At 37.4% G+C, this 25,000-nt stretch overlaps 1 protein-coding gene across 1 annotated transcript in view; it reads right to left on the bottom strand.

The window, feature by feature from the left end:
* The window catches only part of LOC137982788 (BOS complex subunit NOMO3-like), a 47,061-nt gene that overhangs the window by 21,312 nt on the left and 749 nt on the right, over positions 1-25,000 (bottom strand). Inside the window, exons 2-20 of the mRNA XM_068829936.1 lie at positions 23,222-23,311; positions 22,198-22,243; positions 22,015-22,115; positions 20,912-20,975; positions 20,553-20,592; positions 20,310-20,382; positions 19,699-19,776; positions 18,245-18,319; positions 17,717-17,863; positions 15,163-15,252; positions 13,900-13,953; positions 12,715-12,828; positions 11,711-11,796; positions 9,679-9,733; positions 5,988-6,113; positions 2,506-2,647; positions 1,521-1,594; positions 1,132-1,183; positions 268-404 (exon numbers count right to left, since the gene is read on the bottom strand). Coding sequence (XP_068686037.1) covers positions 268-404; positions 1,132-1,183; positions 1,521-1,594; positions 2,506-2,647; positions 5,988-6,113; positions 9,679-9,733; positions 11,711-11,796; positions 12,715-12,828; positions 13,900-13,953; positions 15,163-15,252; positions 17,717-17,863; positions 18,245-18,319; positions 19,699-19,776; positions 20,310-20,382; positions 20,553-20,592; positions 20,912-20,975; positions 22,015-22,115; positions 22,198-22,243; positions 23,222-23,311 — 1,644 coding nt within the window. The remainder of the gene's footprint in view (positions 1-267; positions 405-1,131; positions 1,184-1,520; positions 1,595-2,505; positions 2,648-5,987; positions 6,114-9,678; positions 9,734-11,710; positions 11,797-12,714; positions 12,829-13,899; positions 13,954-15,162; positions 15,253-17,716; positions 17,864-18,244; positions 18,320-19,698; positions 19,777-20,309; positions 20,383-20,552; positions 20,593-20,911; positions 20,976-22,014; positions 22,116-22,197; positions 22,244-23,221; positions 23,312-25,000) is intronic.

Below are 25,000 nucleotides of genomic sequence, written 5' to 3' on the forward strand. Positions count from 1 at the left end.
AACTGTTTTAGTGCACAAAACACTTTTAATGTATCTTTCTTGTGACAGCTGGGTGGGTATTTTCCAGTTTTCCTGTGGTACAATCATGTAGCTTGCATAAAATCACTGCTATCACTTGAAATTCTGACAAAAGTGGAGAAGAAATGATTGCAATGGAAAATGAGAAATTATTACCAAGGCAATGACAGGACCACCAGAGAACCCCTGACTTTACAGATGAACAGTTAACCACTCTTTTTATGCTACCGCCCCACCAATGTAGCTTACCAAGGTAATATTGTGTGACAAGATGCATTTTAAGATGTATCCTGATTGGATGAAGAGTAGGTCACTGACATCTGCTTCTGATACTTTAAATTCTAAAGTTTCATTCTCCCAGCACCAGGAATCCTCCAGCACACTAGCTGCAAAAGCCAAAGGAACCAAATTTATTAAATAAAAAGTCATTTCTTTAAGTTTTGGCAATGTACCAAAAATAACAAAGATCGACCATTACATCACAAATGAAACAAGATGGGCAGTGCATTTGAGTGGAATCCATCTGTCCCCCACAGTATTTACTTCAGTTTACGGTTGCTTATTTCTGAAACTGCGAAATCCAGACAGGCAAAGTCTATGGTCATCAAGAGGAGTTCCAAATCAAGAAAGACAAAAAAATGTCATCCAAAGCAAAACAGAGAGACTGCTAGAACAGTCAATGGCTCTGTGTGCACTGATGTTGACTGGTTGCATGACCTGTGAGCTATACGCACATACAATCTTGAAAGGTGCATAATCCTCTCCTACCAATCGCTTCTCCCAATACATGGAGTTCATATGGTTTAGGTAGGGGTAGTTTCGGGTTCAAAACCTTGGCTACATGTGTACAACATTTATTTATTTATTTAGTTATTTATAACAACTCCATTTGCAAAGAGAAGCTTGAAAAGCAAATAGGGTGCCAACAGGGAAGAACTTAATCTTCAGACAGTTGTATCTTTTTTTCCATTAACCTTGAAAACCCCATCAGTCACAGTGGTAAATTCTGGACATGAGTGGGCATCTTATTTTTATTTTTGATCTTTGTTCTTGAAATAACATAACAGCTACAGTGTATGAAAACAAAATTCAGTAAATCCCTTAAACACTTACCTCTATATGTTCCAGGAAAGACATCTTTAAACACAAAAGAACTTCCAGTCACCTACAATCAACAGAAAAAATGTTTTGTATTTTCTGTTCTTGTGACACAATTGAGAGAAAACAGCTCCAAACCTCAATTTGCAATTTGTTGTCATCAGAGATTTTAATGGCATGCTCAAAAGAGAACCTTGAAAGTTCCTAAATGGACATACCCATTGAGCTTTGATTTTTATCCAAAGGCCATTTACTTTGAGTGTAAGTTTTGGATTTCATGGTCCACCATTACTCACATCTGTCGTGGCTTACTGATACCATTTGAAGACCAACAAAAACAGAACGCTTTCCACTTCAATAAGGAAGCCTTGTAGTATAACCAATAACAATATTATTATTACTACCTTTGTGTTTACTTTGGGTAACTTTGGATTTGTTAAGGACTGCAGTGACACATATACACTAGGGCACGAACCATCTGCAAGTATAAAATCATGATTCAGACCAAAATCATACCTGGCTCGTTTTGTGATAGACTTGAAGGGGTCGTGTTTCCAGTTTGTGGAACGACTCCCACAACCTCCATAATTCCCACAACCTTAACAACCGTTAGGGTTTTGTGCTGTACAACATGCTGGTTGTGGCAGTTGTGCCACAACTGAAAACACAACCTTTTCCAGTCTATCACAAAAAGAGCCACATTTGCGGATTACAGACGATGAGAGAAGTGATCCTCGTACTTGAACAAGCAGTTATTGTTTTTTATAGACACCTGTTTTGTTTTTGTTTCTTGATGAGAACTGTTTGCCGCTCTCTACAGTACATATCGGCACTACAGCTGTACATTATGTGCATAAACAAATCGATTTACAGCTTTATGTATAGCTCATTCGAAATTATATTCATTTACAATGAAAGAGGAAAAAGCCTCTTAAAGAGGTAGGAATTTGCTAAAGCTTGCAGGTAGGTTCAGTTGATTGAGCATCAGACTACCACGCAGAGGGGTAGAACACCCCCTGTGTCCAACTTCAAGCAAGTTTCTCATGTTGTTTCTGTCACATAAAGTTGTGAAACTGTTTGAATCTTGCAAGCAACTATTTCAAACAGCCAAGAAGATTTGGTTTTTCAGATTTTGACATGGCAATCTATGTGGCAGTTGAACCTTCCGCTTGACTTCAACTTGTCTCCTTTGCCATTGATTTATGCTCCATAAATCAACTGGAAAAAACTTGGTCCGTAATTTACAGTATGGACCGCGAACTCAGTTAGTAAGAGGAATATATTATTAAATCCAGTCAGATTCAAGTCCACCCCATGCATGCACAATGTTGGCTTTGAAATGCTACACAAAGCACACTTACGTTTCTTATTGTGGCTTACCATACATACCTATGCATTGGACAGTTCCAGTAACTGTTGCCCTGAACTGAGAAAAAGCGATTCCAAGAACAGGATGTGAAGTGATTGTTACAACTTGCTCTTTAGGTATCAATGCCAAGCCAGCAGTAGATTCTGGTGATGTGATCACAGGCTAAAGTTGACAAACAAAGACTTAATTTAATTGACCACTTAGATTGTAGACGTTTGTAAGAACAGTATGGATACTCTGCTAATTAAAAGTAGCAACGTTGCTTTTAAGGACAGGATTCAATCACTGGCTGAGAGAAATAAACAGAAGAACTCCCAATTTTGAAGAATCCTGTTTTAGCTTTATTCATACCCTTGTAACAACAAAATAAAAAAAATTATGTTCTCTCAATTTTGTGGTTTGGTTTTCAGGGTGCACTGAAGGTATCATGTTGCTATCTTTCCAAAGAGTGTCTGCATTTTACCATGTGGTACTGCCCGATATTTTTAAAATAACTTGTTGGTGTACCTTGAATAATGTACTGCACTGAAGAACAATCTACTACCGGTAATTCAAAGTGACATTAAAGTAAGATACATGTAATCCATAGTATCTACACCCATCCCTTTTCCCCCTTCCTCCAATGTTGATTTCCACAACTACTAGTAGTCGCCCGAAAAATTCTCACACAACATTGAATTGGGGGGAGGGGGATGTGGTATAAGCTACAATCTTGTAACACGATGATTCTGGACCATTCGCTAAGTGTTCCAACTAAATATGTCTAGTATTGTCTGAGTATTGGTGTGCGTTGGTATGAAGACGTGCGATGCAATATACGCCATGCAATATTCCAACAGTTCCAAACTCGTGTGATAAGTACATTTTGTCCTCTGAACACTTTAATAGGCTCTATTCCCAGACGGACTGACACGATTATCAAAGTGCAACGGTCGGCGTTGATTGACATATTTTATATAACAAGGAGTCAGAATAGCTATGCAAATATATTACAGCCCCTGAAGACGTTTCTTTCTGCGATAGGACTGACTAAATCTGTTGTAGGGAAAGAACAGTTCATCAGCAATGCTTGGTGCTCCACTTTATATATAGCTAATGAAAACGACACCTGTTATTAATTAATGAAAAACGACAAGTCTTCTGTTATTTTCCCTGTTAAAGCGCAAAACGAGTCCATTGTTTGTCATACCCGACTTTTGACCATACCACTGTTTACCCTCATTAATTATGTTAATTTATGTATGCACAATGGTGAAATAACTCAATGAATGCTTTGCAAATTCTGCCCCTCTAATGCTTGTTATAAGGAAGAAATGTATAGGCATGAAAATATGACAACGTAATTAGACTTTTGCAATCACAGGTCTGTGATGACATGGCTTCGAATCGTGAATCTCTACGGTTCACCATGGTGAACCGTCGGTGAGCTGAAAGATAAACAGTTCATTTCTTTAAACAAACGATTCACCATGGTGAACCGTGCCGCAATAGCAGGAAATGTTACGGGATTTTTTTTATTTCACATTTACAAACTAGTTTAGATTACAACCTCGGGATACGATGGTTCTTATGCCCGGAAACTCTTTCCCCCCTTACATATCGAGCTAAAGTATCTGGTGAATCGCACGGTGAATCGTTGACAATCACATCTCAATTGCAATTTGCATACATTAAGTCCATTTTGATTTAATAATCCTGTAAATTTTTCTTGAGTTGGTACCGACTCCTCATCGGCATCACTCGATATATTATTAAATACACACCGAACCTCTCAAGACGTCAGCGACCCCACCTCTCTAGCTTTATTCCCTTCGCTAACCGTTGTCACGCCTTCAAATGCCAACATCAGTACCCAGGGGTTTCAATAAGCACCGACGGCCGACCAAAAATGTCGGCTACTTCGCTCAGAGAAGTCGGCTATTTCTCCCCCTAAATTGAATTAATTGAATGATTTCTTCAAACCTAAAGTAGAATTCATTTTTGATGGACTTGAATGTACTTTTTTTAAATCTCAATTTCAAAATAATTATCAGATTTGATACTTTGATCTTCGTGCTACAATGAACGGCGTTTTTACCAAGACAAACCGTTGCATTTTTTACGTAATTCAATTACGTTCAGTTGCGTCCGCAAACAAACATATCAAGACGTTTTATGCAAAACAGGTTGTTATTGAGTAATCGTTGCATCAAAACTTGTTTTCCACCAAAAAAGTAAATGCTTCTTTTAGTTTCATTGGTTAAGCCTTTTTGTTCGCTCAGATTAAAATGACATATTCTTATCGTTCGACTGAAATGATTTCTCATGTTGACCGAACAAAATTATTGCGGTTTGTCTAGACAAACCAAAATGTTTCAATTCGCGCTTGAAAAAACGCGCAAAAAAGTTTGCCGTTCACGGCAGCTTTAAATTGGTAGTAATGATGCCATGCAATTGCTGAAACGTCATACAACGTTTAAATCGTTAATTTTCCTTTTGAAATGATTTTCCAAATCTTTCTTCGCTGGAAATTATCAAAAAAATGCACGTAACTGCGCACTCAGTGTCGCTGTTGATAAGAAATCTTCCTTTAACTTTGTACTCAAATTGTCGCCCAGGACGCTGGAAATCGCATTTCAGAGCTTCCAGATTTCAACATTTTCTGGGGAAGCATGCTCCCAGATCCCCCTAGACGAAGTGACGGCCCCTTGGATGATGCAGTCGGCTACTAGCCTTAAACCAGCTGCCTACTTCAAATTTTATTGAAAACCCTGAGTACCAGTGCAAGGAAGATCGCCCTTATTTCGCTCGATTCTCGTCTCGATAATAATTAAAGCCCCCGATGTCATGTGTACGCTACGTTAATCAAAGTACACAGTGTCAACTACTTTACATGGAAATGTGGTACACAGCGTATTGAAGATGTTCCTTTACACACCACATAGTATTTATAAGTCTTTGGCCTTCTAAAAACTCTCCAACACATATTCCTTGATTATCATCATGTTAAGACCAACTGCCCACCTGTTTTTAATACAAAGCATGCGAAGAGACAATCCGTTTATCTTAGTAACTAGTTTACTTCTTTTCTAAAGAGACTTGACTTCTGATCTACACCTTTACAGATTAGCCTATTTCCTTGAAGCAAATACAATACTCGTCACATTTGTTGGAACACCCATCCCCGTTTCCCCCTTCCTCCAATGTTGATTTCCACAACTACTAGTAGTCGCCCGAAAAATTCTCACACAACATTGAATTGGGGGGAGGGGGATGTGGTATAAGCTACGATCTTGTAACTCGATGATTCTGGACCATTCGCTAAGTGTTCCAACTAAATATGTCTAGTATTGTAGGTGCCTAGTGTTGGGCTAAAACCGTATGCTACTGAACAAAATGCAAAATAGAGATGTACATAACATCCAAGATCCACCTTACTGTTAATAATTTTTGAGGAGCTTTGTTTTGGGAGACCGTAATCTTGTCAATCTCCCCAAGCCCTCTGAGATGCTAATAAACTTACCTGAATAACATGATTTCCAGTGGCCACTCTGAAGCAAAAATCACCATTACCATCAACTGAAGTAGACATTGACCTTGTTGCTATGGATGCACCTTCAGTCTGCAGAATCATCTTGCGTCCCTTCAACTGCCAAAATTTATGAGATTTGCAATTTTAACAGGTGCTTTAATCCAGCAACATCATGGGATGCTGGTTGATGAATTTATTCAGAGCACTCTTGATGGGTTTTAAAGAAAGGTACCCTTATGGAACCATAATGGACAAATCACAGGCTACAATAATATATTTAGTGGTTTGGGTCATAACTCACTGGAAGAAAACAATATGTGAGTATAAATGGCTGCTGTTCCACTAGTAAGCAGTTGTTACAAGGAGTGCCTCAAGGATCAATCTTGGGACCCATTCTCTTTCTATTGTTCGTAAATGAGATGCCTTTAAGTATACGTGATTCAACACTAGATGTTTATGCTGACGATACAACTTTATCAAAATGCTCTAGTTGGGAAAATGTTCCTCATCTGACACAGGCTCTAAATCAAGACCTCAAACGCTTAGATGAGTGGTCAGCACGAAACAAAATGTTCATTAACTCTCAAAAAACGAAGTCCATGCTGGTAACAGGCAAACGTTTGCGGAACCTTGTCGCCTCTACCTCAATAGATGTTAGTTTGAATGGAAGCAACATTGAACATGTCACTGATTTCAAACTTCTTGGGATAACCCATTAGATCAGGATCTTTCATTTAATAGCCAAATTGAGGAGTTATGTAAAAAGCTGGCGAAACTTATTGGACTCCTTCGTCACATAAGTCCTTATTTGAAACGCAATCAACCTGACATATACTACTCTACGATCATTAAACCTGTAATGCTTTACGGTAGCACGATTTGGACATCTTTCAGTAAAGCAAATCTTTTAAAAGTCCTGCGTCTTCAAAAACATGCGGCTAGAATTATCCTTGATGCCGAAAGCACCTTCTGTCGACTTATTTAACATCTTAAAGTGGGTTCCTTTTTGTGCTGAATCATATGTAAATCGATGCGCTCTAACCTACAAAAGGCTGAATGGCAATACTCCGGAATATATAAATGATCTACTTATCAGAAATTCTGACACTCATAATAGATCAACCCGTTTCTGTAATATAAACTTAACGTGCCCGCGATTTAAGAGAAGTGCCGAAGGGGGACGAGCGTTTGCTGTGCGAGCCACAAGAGTATGGACCAAATATAAATTGGTGAATATCAAACAGAGTACCAGTGTAAAAAGTTTTAAGCGTTCCCTTTTTAAAATAATTTTAGACAATCAAATTCTTAGCAAATTATTCCTGTAAATTGTTAACTTTTAACAATATTTATGATGTATATAGGTTTGTGTCTTCTTTTTTAAATCTTTAATTTTTGAGGGCCATTAGTTTATCAGTTTTATTACTGTCATATGTTACCCTCGTTAAATAAAGTCTTCCTTACTTACTTACTTACTTACTTACAGTGGGTCTCTCTTTACTTTCTAAATCAACTGTATCCCAGGATTCATGGGCTCAGATGTCCTGCTTTGTTTTGATTTTGACCCAAGACCCAATCTAATCAACTGCCACAATGTTTCAAGTACAAAGTCACATTTATGCCATTAAATAGAATTTGGCAACATTAATGATGACAAGATTCTGCAGTCAGGTGGTGCAAGGGCTTTTATTAGTCTGGCACATGCATTGCAATATTCCTCGTGATAATTGGTTCGAAGGGAACATTTTGAAGCTTTGTGGCAGAAAAAACCATACATCAAGAGCCTTTTTTACTGAATGGCCATTTTGTCATGCATGATAACAATTTGAACAGGTTTAGGATTTACAAGGGTAATACATGTGACTTGAATACTTTGGGCTGATTATTTTAACGACTAGTAACTCAGACTGTGGTTGTTAATAATCATTTTATATTCAAACCTTCCTGAATGTAAGTCTGCTACAGTACTAACTGTAACAAGTTTCTAAGTAATTTCAGTGCCAAAAAAAAGTAAGCCTGTGACGTCATCTTATTTTTAGAGTTTGAAAAAGGATAGTTTTTCATAATGTTTTTGTCAGTTGAGCTACAACCTCAGTCATAAATACAGTTGTAACACCTCTCTTGAATAGCACGTACCGGTAACTCGCATCCAAGCTATTGATAACTCAGCCCTTCTCCCTCCTCCCTTCAATGTTGCGTTTACCGGGTAGTTCTTGCACTGGAACCCATAAACATAAACATTGAAAGGGGAGGAAGGGAAAATTTCCATCAGTGTTACAACATTTGTGACCGAGACTGTAGTTGTTCACTATGGTTGAGTTATTAAAGCGACAAACGATGGTGTATATTGCTTCGAATATCATAGTCAACAATTCATTGGTACGTTTACTTCGTTTCAGCAATTTATTACAGTATCACTTATTCGACGTAAATATTGTGTGCGATTATTTTAGTGCAATGAGCACGACATAGTCTTTTAAAGAAAATAAAATTAATGTTTTTCAATTTTGCTCTTTCCTTCTTGATGCTATTTTCAACAATAAACTGGCAGATATTCTGCCAAAATAAAAAAGACTTGCAATGCCATTTAGTTGAGCTTTGGCGGAACTCCATTTAAATAATCAACTATTTGTTTCTGGTGGCTGTTGTCCTCATAGACAGTTAATAAACTTTGTAAATATTCTGTTTGTTTGGCTATCTGACCAACAACACAGTGGTCAAGTTGAAAAATCAAATTGAACCCATGCAATCTATGTTTTTTTATGCATGCAGATACTAAAAATTTAATACTCTCTTCAGTTGCTCTGAAATGAAATTATGTAACACAACTAGATGATCAGGCAAAGAATACTTTGTGTTGGGATAGATTACACAAGTGAATAGAGCTTTCTGTCCATTCTGATTGGCTAGTTCAGAGGGATTAGCTGCAAGTACTATTCACCTCTGAGCAAACAATGAAAAACAAACTAATTGCCATTAAACAGAGTTAACTGAATAGAGTGTAATGTGAAGTGCTAGATTTCATGAATCCCATATATGAACCATGTGAGCGTTAGCCCTACAGATGGAAATGGGCCCACACAAGGACAGAGAAAAACTCTGACCAGGGTGGGAATTGAACCCACGACCTTCGGGTTAGATCTCCGCCGCTCTACCGACTGAGCTACAAGGTCAGACGGGAGCAGGCCGTGGGAAGTGAAGATGTTAAAGTCACTGCAATGAACAAGTACAAGTACAAGGAAAGGTTACGTTTATACAAACGTTGGCTGTGTAGCACTTATATTTTAAACAGAGTTAACTGAATAGAGTGTAATGTGAAGTGCTAGATTTCATGAATCCCATATGAACCATGTGAGCGTTAGCCCTACAGATGGAAATGGGCCCACAAAAGGACAGAGAAAAACTCTGACCAGGGTGGGAATTGAACCCACGACCTTCAGGTTAGATCTCCGCCGCTCTACTGACTGAGCTACAAGGTCAGACGGGAGCAGGCCGATTATTCAACTATTGTGTGGTACACATTAAAACAATAATATTATTATCCAACTCAGACTCAAAGTGGTGGATTATATTTTACCTCCAATTTGGTGGATGATTGTCAAATATTTTCTTTCCATGATGCTGTATTTTGTAGTGAAACTATTATCACAGTGAATACGACATCTAGATCTGCTTAGACAATTACCTGAGTAACCCCTGGAGGAAACTCGTCAATCTTAAGTTTTCCACACAAGTGATACCTGTCAGTGAATGAATGAACTGATCAATCAAATAAGATTTGTTACTTTTGAGCTGCTAAAATAAAAAAATATTACCGTATTTACCCGTGTATAAGTCGACCTTTTATGGCCTCAAAAGAAGCTCCAAAAATCGCCCTCGACTTATACACGGGTCAAAGATTTTGAGCCAAGTTCCAGCTAAGTAATTTATTCAAAATTAACATAATAATGTTGTCTTGGGCATAACGAACGCAATGGACAAAAGCCGACGTACATTGTAAAAGACTTCAAAATGAATGACAAAAGACTTCAAAACGAATGTAAGCAATTCCAGTTGAAATAAAAAAGGATTTGTCCAACTCTAGATGTTGAAGATACTCACAAGCACAAATATGAAATAGACACTGGAAATTTTAGTTTTCCAAAGGCGGAAAGCTCTATAAGGCATTTCTGTTTCTTCAAATAAAACACGATCGTTCAACGGCTTAGTAACCTGGCACAATACCTCGTGTTTGCGTGCAAGCATCGTCACTCGTGTTTGCGTGAAAATGCTGGTTGATAATGATTGTTTTTTATTCTTTATACAAACCTGGCAGATTTAAATGCTTTCGAAAACTTCGTATTGTTTGGTTTATGAGTTTTGTTTTGTTTGTCATTTGAGAAATTGTAAGTCAAGGACCAATTAAACCTTGCACATTTTCGCATCGTTCGCAAGTTATTTTCAAAGATTGACTCCTGCTTCTGTGATGTTGCATTGTGCTTATCCTCTAAAGCCCTTTATCCTTGAACAACGAAACAGGTGAGTTTGAGGTTTACATGTTCGATTTTCAGAGAACTTTTTCGAAACTCAAGGACAAAACGCCCGCATATACAACAGCTGCTGAACAACAAAACTATTAAGCGCTTGAGCCCTGATTTTTTTGTGTATCCACATTTCCAGAAATCAAGAATACAAGATTAGTGTCCCATGAACATTTGACAAAGAAATTAAGAAATTGCGTTTTTTGCCATCAAAAATGGGGGGTCGACTTATACATGGGATCGACCTATAAACGGGTAAATACGGTAATAAATATTATTATCATCATCATCATCATCATCACTATCCCATGATCTTACAATGTACCGGCCTTGTAAAGTGCACCTAACCTCAAAATATTACACTTTAGCAAAAGTTAAATATCAAACATAATTATATTTACCTTGCTTCTATAGATTTTACTTTTTAATGTGCCTCAGAAGGTATGTAAGAGAAAGATGCTGGTTAATCGTTTGTCTGTTGGCCGAGGCAGTGAGAGTCATGGACCTATTCCCTCTATGACGTCATAAACTACTTTGCATTATAGTTTTGAAAGAACTTTGGCAATGTAAATTAGTTCTTGACGTCATTGAAAGAATAGATCCACACCTCTCACTAGCTCAGCTACTGGACAAATGAATGCCAAGGTGTTAGACATTTCACTTTTGAAAAAGAAAATACTTGACGTCAGGTGCACTTTAAACGAATGGTATGTTGTAATTTGCTGATGAGGAGCAGGTCACCTCTTACCATGGTCCAAACCCTTCCAAAAATTGTAGCTGTTCCAAGCAAAGACATTTTCTGTAGCAATGCCATGGGTGTTTCAATCCCACAACACATATACCAGGTCGCTTTTCCAGTTTATCTGTCCCTATTCCAAGATCACTCAAATCAACAGGAACACTTTCTATTTTCTTAAATTAAGCTGCCACAAACACACCACACATTACAGCCTTTTTTCTATTGACTACCCTTATATCCCCTGGAACTGCCACAGTCATTGGTTATCCACACTTCCTCTCTTCCTTCTCAACAATAAATGTGTTTTGCCTTCTTGCTTTAATTACGTTGTTTGTATGATCATCACCAACATCATCATTTTTTTTCAATAGAAAATAGAGGGGATTAAGAGTCATAAGCCAGAAAAACTTTGGGACAATTTGGGGGAAGGGACACAAGACGCAAAATCCCAAACTTACGCAACTGGTGTAATGACTGGTAGTCTAGGTGTGTTGGGTGTCACTTGGGCCTTAACTGGATTGAAGAAGTAGTTCTCCTTATTTGCCTTGGAGAAAAAGTAGTACGAAATAAATTAAAGTAATCAATTCCCTTCAATGTCTAAAGTTGTTCTACATTTTAAATGTACATGTACCGGGTCTGTGCAAAACTATTGTCTTAACTCCGACCTCACCATCATCCATTGGCCATGTCAACAATGTGATAATGTACAGTAACGTGAACAAAACTATGATAGTCACAAAGATGCAAGGCTCCTGCCTAAGAAAATTTTCGGGGAGCCCTTTGGGCTTCCAACATTAAAAGTTGGTAGCCCAAGTCATCTTTTCAAGAGCCCAGAATGAATTAATTCCAGCTGGGATCATATTTACAAGAAAGTGAGGATGAATCAAGTAAGGTGCCCATTCGGGCTACTTGTTCTGAAATTTGGTCGCCCCCACTCGCAAATAAGGCGCCCCAGGTGACCGTTAGGCAGCAAACTTGAGATGTTTGCCATTTTTACTGTTACACACTATTCAAACATGTCTTTTTTTGAAAGTGTAAAAAGATGTGATGTCTTCTACATTGTAGCTCAAACTATTAAAACAGTCTAAGTAATTTGATTGCTATTCTCAGCAGTTCTTGACAATACATTGTCCAAGACATGGATTAAAGTGGATTTAAGTCCAGGGGATACTCCACAGTGTAGCTATGGAAATCTTTACTGAATGCGATGAGGAACATTAAAGCTTACAAACGTTTCAGACAAAAATTGAAATCCAAAGATCTTTTTAACTGTAAATAATTACTTTTTATATTTTACAACACTGTATGCATGCACTTTTTTCTTTTATTTCACACTTTTGCAATTTTTACACTGGTGTACTAACCACTTTAAACTCATAGTCTTAATCTATCTAAGACTAATCAAAGAACATGGCATTTTTATGTAACACTTAACCGTTTTTATCTCTTGATCATTGCTTACCTGAAGAGTGTATCCTCCAGCTGTAACATTGCTTAATACATAGACACCCTCTGCAGTGGTTGTTGCACTCAGCTCCTCACCAGCTGATATGATTACATCCCCAATGCCTTGACCCTATAAAAGACAACACTGTCAAAGTTTACCAAAAATGACTAAAACTGGAAGAGTGCTAGTTAAAAGCTAATCAAAGCAGATTTTATACTTGCAATCCACCAGTTACAAGTGAGAAAGCTCTTAATTTTTCAACATGTTATGCTTAATGGTTAACCCTTCCTCACCAGAGAGTGAGACAGACAGACAGAGACAGGCAGACAGGCAGACAGGCAGACAGACAGACAAACAAACAGATAGACAGATAATCTAGATAGATAACAGGACAGATGCACAAAAAACAGACGCACGAAAAACTGACATAATGCAATTTGTTTTTTACAATAACAAAAACGCAGAGGGGTCAAAATTAAGTCAAAACACGAGAAGAACGTGAGACAAAAATGCGAGAAACTTCAATCTGACGCAAGCAATATCGCGTCATCCTCACATAAATTATAAATTTATGTGTCTGTCCACCTATTGACAATAAAAATTAACCAATGAGCACGCAAGAATTTTGCAGTCATTGTAAAAATGACATTTTCCAAGTTTGGTACAGAGGGAAGCTAAGCAGAGTTGGTGCAATGGCAGAGCTCTTGCCTCGCCTTCCAGCAGTGATTTCCAGACTGCCTATGCAGACATGTATCGAGTTTGCTGTTTGAGATCTCCACTCTGCTTGAAGACGTTTTTCTTCCCGTAGTTCAGTTTTGTCTTCTAATCAAAACCCAATATTTGACTTCCTTTGATGTTATTTAACTTGATCTTAATTAGCAGAGCAAAGCACTCCACTATATATATAATTTTATATTCTCAACACTTGTGAAAGAGGTTTTACATTTATTCTTGGTTGTTACAGTAAGTATGATGGTAATCCAGTATTCTTGTTTGTCACATGATGTAGTCACTTGTAATCATGAAGATTGTGATGTTTGACAGCATACATGTACAGCAAGTGGGGAATGAAATCAGCTGGTTATAAGAGTTACCCTTCAAAAAACATGTCCCAGGACACAAAAGGAAATCAAGCACTTTAGAAACCCTAGGATTAGTGAATAGACTTGATATCAATGCTAAAATTAAAAAAATCAATACCTCAGGTGTAAGAACTTGACCACTGACAGAAAATCCATGAACTTGAAATGGTGTCTATCAAAAAAAAAATCAACATTGTTTATAATTTAGACATATTATTGAAACCCTTTAGGGGAGAGAGCTAAACTAAGATTAGTACCCCCATAAATAATCATTAGTATATGAAATTGCATGGGCCCAAGGGAAACTACAGTAAGGATTAATTACACACATAATTTCAAAGTTTTCACAAAATTGCCCGGAATTGGAAAACTTTGAAAATACATCAGAAATTAATCCTTAATAAGAAGGCACATGACAATTACATGTTACTCACATAAATTACATGTGCAAAATTATTCACAGAAGCCTGTTGAATGCCAAGACAAATGACAATCAACTTAACACACTTTCATTCGGTTAAAGTTCAATGCTGTCAAAAGTAATAAAGCTTAAAATGTCTCTATATGTGGACAAAGAGCAGTTTAATCAGAGTCAGAATCTGGAAGAAAGTTATCTAAGCAATTGTTTACCAATCAAACTAAATGTAACAAAAATAAAAAATAAAAAATATATATATGTTTCTTTTGCAGCAAACTGAAAATTTGAGTACTGACTCTTGCATGCTAAATGGTGGGGTTACTGGGGCCTAGGAAAGCCTTAAGAGCATGATGTGGGAAAATGAGCCACATGAATGGTCAGCAGTCAAAGCTATTGCAGTGTAGGTACTTCACGAATCCCTTATTATAGCATATTTAAAATTAATTATGTTATACCCACACATATCCACGTATGTCGCTGTATACCCCTAAATACACTGTACCTTTCTATACCCCGTCTAAATGAGCTTGTGGAGACGATTGCACAAATTTTGACTTTTAACTTGACTACTGGCGACTGCAAATGGTCGTGTTTACATCAAACAACTACACATTCACACTTTCTGAATAAAGCTACTGGTGGAAAACAACAGGCATTTGAGGAATAAACGCTTGAGTAGTGTTATCTGTAAGCTGAAAGATGGGCTGTGTTTACCCCTAAAATGCACCAGATACAACCATTTGAAGCCGAAATTTTCAAAATATTTCAGGGGAGCATGTCCCGGACCTCCCTCCCAGGCAAAGGTCAGATGGAGCTACTACTCAAAACAATTATTTTTGACTGGGCTACTTCTTCATCAAAATTTTATATCTACCAAAAGATTTGGTCTTCCCTTTGGCCCACTGTACCCTATCGTAACACAATTACTGGACCTAGTGAATGCTCATGATATTCACTCCTTACCTTAAGTACCACACTTTTGTAATTAACTGAAAATGTTAGTTTAGAAGGAACCACATCAAATGTTATAAGCTCTCCTTGGTAATCAGGAATCTGGAACAATGAAGTGTAATAAGAATACATGTATTAATAATTAATAATAATAATTGTTATTAATATTGTAGAATAATAATTATTATATTGTTATTATACATTGGTGTCACCAGCTCAATTTTGACTGGCTATAAGTACGCAGCTAATTCTTGCTTGCTCTGTTTCTCTGACGTCATACCTACATACAATAGTTTTATGCATGCAGAAGTGACGTCACCTAACACACTAACCAGCAGAGAAGAGGAAACAAGACTCTGCCAACCGCAGAAAGATTCTTTGATTTGCCGCTCATCCAAAGAAATGCACGAGTCAGTCCTCTTGTCTTTACGAGAGCAGCTCAGGAATATAATTACGCATAATAAAACAATATGGATTTGGTTTTTGCATCATAGCGATAATTATCAAGGTCTCAGTTTGTGTTATCCGCCTCAGCCTTTTGGCTTTGGCAGATAACACAAACTTTGGCCTTAATTTAGCGCTATCATGCTCAACTGTTAATTATCAATACTGAAGAATATGGCTAGGCCCTACTAATTTGACTGATCATTGAGCATGAATGCAATAAAAAATTAATAATTAATAATAATAACAATATTATTCTTATTATTACGTATTACAACATACATGTATAAGCACAAATCAGAAGTATACCTTCCTTGACTTTATAACATACAATAAATATCTTAGTAAATCAGAACTGTTTTTTTTTGCCCTCTCTCTCAAGCCCTTATTTAACTGGAAAAGCAGCCTTGAACTCACTTTGTGCAAAGTTAGTGGGAATGATGGAAAACCAAAAGAAAGAAATTTTGGAAGAGTGCTTTCCCACTCTGTTAATAATCAAATCTAATGATCAATGCAGTTTCTGCAAAGAAAGCTTGGAAACTCTTTTGTACCTTTTTTGGGAATGTCCTTTCCTTAAATCCTTTTGGAATGAAATTAGTAACTGGATGAAAAACAGCTCTTGATTTCTTAACAAAGAATTCTCCTTTTTGTTTTGCATTGGCCTCATGAATGATACATATACTACAAACCTGATTGTCCATCATGCACTTTTAATCGCTAAATATCACATTTATTTCTCCAAACAAAAAGGTCTTCATGGGAACTCTTTTTTTGAACCTTTCTAAATTGTCTTGATTATGAAAGACGTTATGCCATTAAAACTGGGATTTTAAGTAAATTCAATGCAAAGTGGGGAGCTTTTATCCGGGAAAATGATCTTTAGTCTTTATTTCCTTTATCGATATGTAAGGAGAGCAGCAATTTGGGCTAACTCTCTAGAAGCTCTTTTGACGTTTCTAGATGGATAATCAGTAGTACGTAATGCATATGGATGCATGTGTGTGCAGCTGTGCATGAGTATGCAGGAACTACTTAAGTTATTCTGGCTACTCTGTATTATAGATCTGTATTGTTAAGTAATTATTGTATAGTAGCAATGTAGTCATGACTGTATTTATATGCTTTATATGTAAGTAATGTAAATCAGTGATGGAAATAAATAAATTATAAAAAAAAATTAACCCATTGACTCCTGAGGTCCTTTTCTCGAAAGTCCTGAAACTTTACGGGCCATTTTCGGGGGACACAATTTCCTTTGTATCTCAAGAATGGAGAGGATTTAAGTTGTCAAACGTCACAGCCATTTTTCTTTTTGTTACCTTTAAAACATGTTAAAAGATCGGCTTTCCAAAGCAAGCGATTGGCAGTTTCACAAATGGCTTTTCGGGCCCAAAAAGTTATCAGGACATTTCAGAAACGGGCCCCTGAACCGCTTCCCATTGACAAGTAAAATGGTCTGGCATTAAACAGAGTAAACTCTATTAAGTATCACTCTTAGGAGGCAAGGGATTAAGGTGCCTCCGTAGATAAACAAAAGTCAGTGGATATAGCCTTCTTGGTGAAATTAATAGTTACAATAATATTATTACTTTAATCATTTTAGTAGAGGAACCCTTATGTAGAGATCACTGATTATGATAAGCCCTGAATGTTCAATCATTGTTGGCAAACACATTGGAGTCTTCTGTAGCTCCCAAAGTTGGAAGACAATGCATGTTCCAACATTAATGTATTTGTTTATAAGTCTTTCTTTTCCATCAAACATCTTGCCCAACATTTTGTTGAACACAACAAAGATGTTGTCATCTTCCCCTATTCTCATTATGTTAACTGCATGCCTATACATGTACACTGTATTATCTTATAACGCTTTGTATTATACTACTTGTCCTGATTATCTACGCTATTTGCAAGAACATGTAGTCTGTGTTTGTACCTATATTTTGGATTGCTATTAAAGTTGTTATTGCTTGAATATAGATAATATTATTAATAATGTTGGAAAGCTCAGAAACCCCCCCCCCCCCCCCACAAAAAAAAAAAAATGCCAGCCAAAAATGTACGAATGTTTAGCAAGGGGCTTTATGCTTTTAACTATGAAGGTTATACAAAGAAAAGATACCAGAGTATATTCTCCACTCGGTACACTTGGGAACATGAACAGACCATCAACACCAGACTTGACTTGGCACAACGGAGTATCAACTTCAGTTTTCTTCTTGATAGCCTCTATCACATTTTTTGGGATCTCTTCACAACCAGGCAATATCTAAGAACAAAACAGGTACAAATTTGAACTCACAAATGACCAGTTCCCAACATCAGTGACTCCACAGCTCAGTTGGTTAGGGCGTTGCAAAGGCATTGTGAGGTCACAGATTCTAACCCCATTGAAGTCCTAAAATTGCATTCATAACTGGGAGGATCATAGCATCACTTTGGGTTGACATCAATACATATATTACATACACTGCCCTAAAAAGAAGAAGAAAGTTAACCCTGGCACTTTACTACATGACTGTGCACATACCTGTATCTACTGTATAAAACCGTGCATGCATAAAAAAGTGTATTTCTTATATTTCCCATAAAAAGCTACATGACCCTTTGAGCTCACTAAAAATAATATTAGAAATATATATAGACCTACCTTCTGATTAACAGTTTTTGAGAACAAAAGAAAATCAACATCTTGAATAGGCTCTCCATCACTCCACACATAACCCTTAAAAATGATTTGTATTATTAGTAAATAAATGATAACAATACATGTAATAATTAAAATTGTAAATGGTTTGAACCCAGGAGTCATATCATTAAGTAAAGTACGATCGTCTGGGTGATTGTAGTCCTGAGGACTGTTTGAGATGACATTGACTGACATTTCGACAACCTGAGCAGAAGTCATCTTGACTCTGAAGATGACTTCCACTCAGGTTGTCGAAACGTCAGTCAATGTCATCTCAAACAGTCCTTCTCAGGACTACACTCACCTGGACGATCGTACTTTACTTAATAATAATAATTAGTATAAATACACAGGTGATTATTCAAAATTGTGCGCTCTCATTGGCTCGCTATCTCAGATTATCAGCCGATAATCACCTTGACGGACAAAATGGCTGCCAGTAGTCCTTTTGCCACTGTAAGTGAAGATGATTTCGCATTGAAATGTTTTTTTTTTCTCTTTTTTGAAATAATCTCCTGTGTATTTATACTAAAACATAGGCTCAGGCTCAGTGATTATCGGTGAATATTCACCGAGACGAAGTCGAGGTGAATATTCACCGATAATCACTTCGCCTTCGGCGAATAATTGTTAATTAATGTATGCTCATATTCAATGCCACGTGGGTTCAGTTTACTGGTTCTCTACTCTGCTCTGAGAGGTTTTTTCGCGGGTATTCCCGTTTTCTCCTTTCCTCAAAAACCAACATTTGATTTGATTTGTACTGATTTCAGCTGATTTGTAGTCTCCCCAATTGGTAAGGCACTTGCTTCCGCCTAAATAACCTTGCAACTTTAATACCGTGATTATCATTATTATTATTGTTATTATTATTATAATTATTATAATTATAATAATAATAATAGTTATTATTATTATCATTATGCAGTTGACATTTTGTCCAAGCCACAGAACACTAGAGATTTCCCGGTGCTCAAATTGTTGTATAACTTTATCTGGTGTATAAGTCGCTATCCAGAGTGTAAACTACACTTTTGAATGCATCTTTAGTTGGAAGTGCTTAGAGTACATGTATGCATATTCACCATAAGCGAGCAAATACAGGAAGGGGAGGGGGGGTACTTGCTGGTAAGTCTTTGCACAGATTGTATCTGTTGGATAGTGCCTTGTCCACTGGGACCTGACTAATTGACTGGATGGCTGGCTGACAAACTGATAAACTACATGTAGACGAGAGTCCACCAGAACTAATTGATTATCTGATTGTCTGACCAGCATTCCCAACTAAAATGCCTTCATGCCTGTCTGTTTTACGCTATCTTAGTGACAAAACTGACATACAGCAACTGAGTATCTAATTTCTACACATGTAAAAGACTGGTTCCTTGACTTTACCAAAAATTGCTTTGACCTACCTTAACATCATAACCTGAAACAATTATCTTGTCCATAACATTCGCATTGGAAGACTCCACTACAACTTCAGTTTCAGCCTGACAACATTTTAAACAAAAGCAGACACTAACTTACAATGTAATTTGCTTACAAACTTTCAAAAAGTCTTAGAGTAAACTGACATGTACCAGTAGTTGACAATCAATACGAAGAAAGTTGAGTAGCTTTAGCCAAACACACTTACTGCGATTTCCATAACTCTGCGGAATCTCACTTTTAAGTTCTAAGCGCCAAACTGCATTTTGGCTTCTGTCAATCAAATTTCTACACGTCATATACTGTAGCAGGGAAGATCGAATCTGCCTCCGGAAATTGAAATGGAGTTTTCGAGGTTCCTCATTAAAAGGATTTGTACACATTCCATCACTTTCCATCAGCATTGCGTTTGAATTTACCGTGGGAACCAAAGATGCTGATTAGAAGGTTATGTCATGCATCAATAATTATTGATTTGTTCGATTGGTGGAAGCCAAAACGCAGTTTGGCCATTGGTGCTTGAAGATGAGATTCCACAGAATTATGAAAATCGCAGTAAGAAATTTATGTAAACATTAAACTGATTTGTTCTTACATTTTCAAAACTCCAGGAAGCATGCGATGCCTTTACATGGTATCTTCCAGGCATGACACGTGAAAAACTGAAACTATAAAAGAATAAAATACTATTAACAGGAAAGTTAACACAACCTGGAGTAAAATAATGCATTCTTTAAGGGAAGGGAGAGTGCTCCACGACTTTTTAAGACATTATCTTGAAACATTTTTCGATCATTTCTTTAAAATATTTCTTAGAAAGTGCTGTTCCTTGACTTACTATCCTCCTTCTGTTGTGAATGTTTTTCTTTCCTGATCACCTGAAAGAATTCATTGATTTTTAAGATAATTAATAACAACAATTTACCGTCTCATATTTTGCATGTTCTCTAGACCAAATATGGTAAATGGCATATAATAGTGGAATAATAATAGCAACTATTAATGACTTTACCAATAATAAATTAAGTACATGAAAATAAGCTACAGTACAGCAATAAGAAGACATCACAAAAACTACTCTCAATTTTCTCAAAGAAAACAGCACATTAGAGGCTTTATCAATAACGGTTCCTTCAATACCACAAATTTCTTTCTCACTGAGACTGCCGCGACTATGTTCAGACAGTAAATCCTCACCTGGAGGCCTATGTATTGTGATTTCAACTCCAGCTGGGCCAAGTTCCCGTCCTTGACTGATCACCTACAAAAACATATACATGTATTAAGACACATGCATTTCCTAGAAATTACCAGTACTCAAATTTAAATAACATAAATGTAATAAAACACGAACAACACAAAGTGTAACAAGGTGTCTCCTGAAAATGAAGAACTGTGTGTTACTGTTTGATTTGGGTTCGAGTTAAGGCCATGATTAAAGGGTTGTGACTTCTACACCAAGTAATGTGAATTTCATTTTGTGGCTGCACAATGTTCAAGCAGAGATGACAACCTCTGGAGATCTAAAATCTAGAGATTATTTTCATCCAGACTCCCAAACCTCCCCCCTTCCCCCCCCCCCCCATTAACAACCAGCCCACTCTTCCTCCCCTCTCACTGCAAAATGCACCCACCCACCCTCTGTAACCTAGCAGCTCCTTGAGAATACAAGAAAACTCTATCGCCACTGTGTATTTTGAACAGGAAAACAGGGCACTTAATATGTTGAGAAAATTTAACTTGGAAATCCAATTAAATAACAGATTATATGACCATGACTACAAATGAAAATAAAGAGAGCAATGATTTTGTTTAATTCTGTCAACGTGTGTTTGAACTCAGAGACAAAGAATGCAATGAGAAACAATGAAACGATGAACTTGGGGATGCGCTTTGAGCCTACAATGGCAAAAAGTCTTTAACAGGTTCAAAGTAATTTTTATCCTGGAGATTTGACATAAGTGTTGAAGTTGAGGAGAGAGGTAGGTGAATTTCACAATTTTATTAGCTGAGTTCCTTTGAACACACTTGGGACAAAATATTAAATCTGCATGGCCACTCGTAACAAAATCCAAGAGGAAGACCAAAGGGAAAGTGGACATAAAGTTAGTTGGTGTGAGAGAAGATTATGAAGAGGATAGATGATTTGCTGTGGTGACCCCTAAAGGGAATAGTCAAAAGGAAAAGAAGACTCCTAACAGAATCAGATCTAACCCAATGGTGACATCTTTGCAAAACTACACCACTTTAAAGATCACTCATTTGGATGAATAGTTTTTGTACAACAGCACACAATTCACCTTTCCAGAGAGCGTAAATCCTGCAAATATGAAGTTAATGTCCTCTCCTTTGCTGCACTTATCTGTGCTACCATCAATGTTTAATTCAACACTGGCTGGATCTGAAAAACAAACACAGTTAGGTGCATGTACATTGTACAAGTATATTACTTGAGTAAGGTGAAATTTCTTTTAATTCCTCACCAAAACTCCACCCACTTGGAGGATCAATCTTCAAAGTGAATGTTCCCTAGAAAAGAAGAGAGTTTTTTTAACTGGGTAGAGCAACTTGCATCCTCCTGTTTTGAACTTTATTCAGGGATCTCATTATGCTGTTACACAGATCTTCTGCGTAGCTCCTCTGCTTGGTCCCAATGGGCAACATACAGTAACTGCAGGTTTCTACAGCCAACATGTAGATTACTTCATTATCTCTAAGCAGTTTGTTCTGTCCACTATACTTTTTCTACAAGAACATTATCTTTTACTCTTCACATCTTTAAGCATAATTTATGTTTATTACTTCTGTTGTCATTTGGCTCCAGTCCCACACAAGAGGAAACACATGACATAACCTTACATCAAGAGCTATCACAGGCTTAAATAATGCAACGACAGGTGTACATGTTGCCGGTAAAATCCGTTCTCAGATGAAATCCGTCTTTACCTATGTTAAATTGGTGATCCTCATTTTACCTAAGTAGCATACACACTCAGATGAATTAAAGAACCGTTTTTAGAAGCCTAAATTAAACCTAGAGAAAAATTAGGGTCAGGTTTGGATTTGTTTTGGTTATTATACATAGATATCAATTGACTTATTATACAAAAGTAAATAATAACAAGAACTGTGTTGGGTTGAGCATGTACGTCGTTGTAGTTCACTGGTGAAGACACAGGATTACAGATCTGGAGGGTGCGAGTTAGAGTACCGGTAAGTGATTAGTACAGTCTTCTGTTTCCTTACTAAGTATGTTGTGATGTTGAGCCTAAAGAGATAAGTGTAAGAATACAGAAACCGCCAGATAAGATGATACGAAACAGTAAGAAGATATGTTGAGATGTGTAAGGCAATGAGAGTTTGATGGAAGGTATAGTGTTTTCAATCCTTTTGGGGGGTGGGGGAATGCACATTCAACCTAGGTAAAAACGGATTCAACCTGAGAACGGATTTTACCGGCAACATATACGGCCTACATATCACTTGATAACATAATACATGATGTACCTTGTCATACAGAGGAATAAGGAAGTATCCATTGTTTGGTGCACATTCAGTTTGCGACTTAATTACACCCTGCTTGGAAAGCAGCTTCATCTGTGGGAAAAATTACCTTTCTGTAATCACTACTCATGTTACTTTCTCGTACAAGCAAATACTGGCTCCACTTTATACCGTAAAATTACACAGGCCTCCACGGCAACTCTGCGAGCGGCCACCACCCACCAGGCACTGTCACACTGACCAAGTCAGTGGAGATACTTACCAACCCTATACTTACCGAATCCACCAATGAGGGAGGGAAGGGAAGGGGAAAAAAGCGGAACAACTGAACGCTTGCTGCTTGAAACAAACAGCACCTCACACACTAATTTGCTCGCTCTTTCTAGAGCCCATTGTTTAATACGGTGCTGGAATGTGTATGCTTACATCCTGCGCAAGCTAAATTGTACATGTATACCGGTATATCACATTGTATTTAAAAGTTGTATTATCTTTTGCTTATCATGCACAGATAGCTTTTCTTTGACTCATGTAAAACAGTAAAGAAACATAAGCAGTTAAAGCCTCGATCCTGTACAAATCTTGACAACATTGCAAAAAAATGATTCCTGGTGTGTTTGCTTTTCCTCTAAGAATCTTTTCGTAATCCCTCATAAGGTCCTTTGGCTTGTGCTATAAATTCCTGGGCTGCAAAGTTGCATGCAAAGCTGACTAAAATGAGACAACCAGGACTGGTCCTGGTCCTGGTCATACATGGCTCACAATTTAAACTTCATCTGCTGTTTGCATTACTGATTCAGTGCATAAAGCAATTTGTGTTTTATAACTTAATTGCCGTATCAGCCTGAAAGTTGATTGGCATGGCTAAACTTTCAGGGTCTTTAAATAACAAATAGTTAGACTTTCAAGTCTTCTTGGATAAGGTCGAAAACCCGTAGGTCCCGTCTCACAACCCTTGTTCATAAACTCTGTGGAATGGGCAGACAGTGTTCTCACCAGGATTTTGTCTTAGGGGGTCCCAGAACCCCCTTTCCTGAGAAATAGCGGCCCTGCAGGAGCTCAAGTGGGACAAAGTTACTTGCACTTCATGACTAGGATGGAAAAAATCCTAAGTGATTTCTCTGTCCATTTCATCAAGGCACATCAAAATTGGAACTCTTGCAATGGTGGCCCTTGGACAGTATTGTAAATGTATTTGATTTGTTTGTCTTGAGACAGATTTTACATGTCATGATGTTCTTGTTGGCGTCATAGTCAAGCCACCATATTTCAACTGCCATGCATTCACTCTGAAAAAAACAGTCTTTCCACAGTGAAGCTTTTTAAATTATCTTTGCTTGCTACCTTGTCCTCTTCATTGTCCTCTTCACCAGGGTTTCAATGATCTTCTACACTTTCTTAAAGCCTTGGTACTTTGGGTGAAAGAATCTAATTTTCTCTGTGCCACGACGAGTAACATGAGCCTGCACTTTAAATTATCTGTTACACAAAGTACCCACCTGATCCAATGACAAAGCTACAAAGCGTTGGTGTGACTGACAAAGGCAAAAGTCAATGAAATTGAAGGCTTTGGATTCTTTTATAAACTGTTTTCATTCATTTGAAAAGGCAAAGAGCTGGAGTATTCGCTTGACCATTAGAACACAGATAACTCACTTGCAATAGTCTGTTTTGCTCGTAGCATACTTGGCTTTAAATGTGCCATTCCTATTTTTCTTGCAGGAATGCCACAAGGGTGCAGCCTGGTGAGAACACCGGGCAAGTACAAAGCACAGGTCATTG

Source organism: Montipora foliosa, chromosome 13 (assembly GCF_036669935.1).
Source record: "Montipora foliosa isolate CH-2021 chromosome 13, ASM3666993v2, whole genome shotgun sequence".
Taxonomy (NCBI): Eukaryota; Metazoa; Cnidaria; class Anthozoa; order Scleractinia; family Acroporidae; genus Montipora; species Montipora foliosa.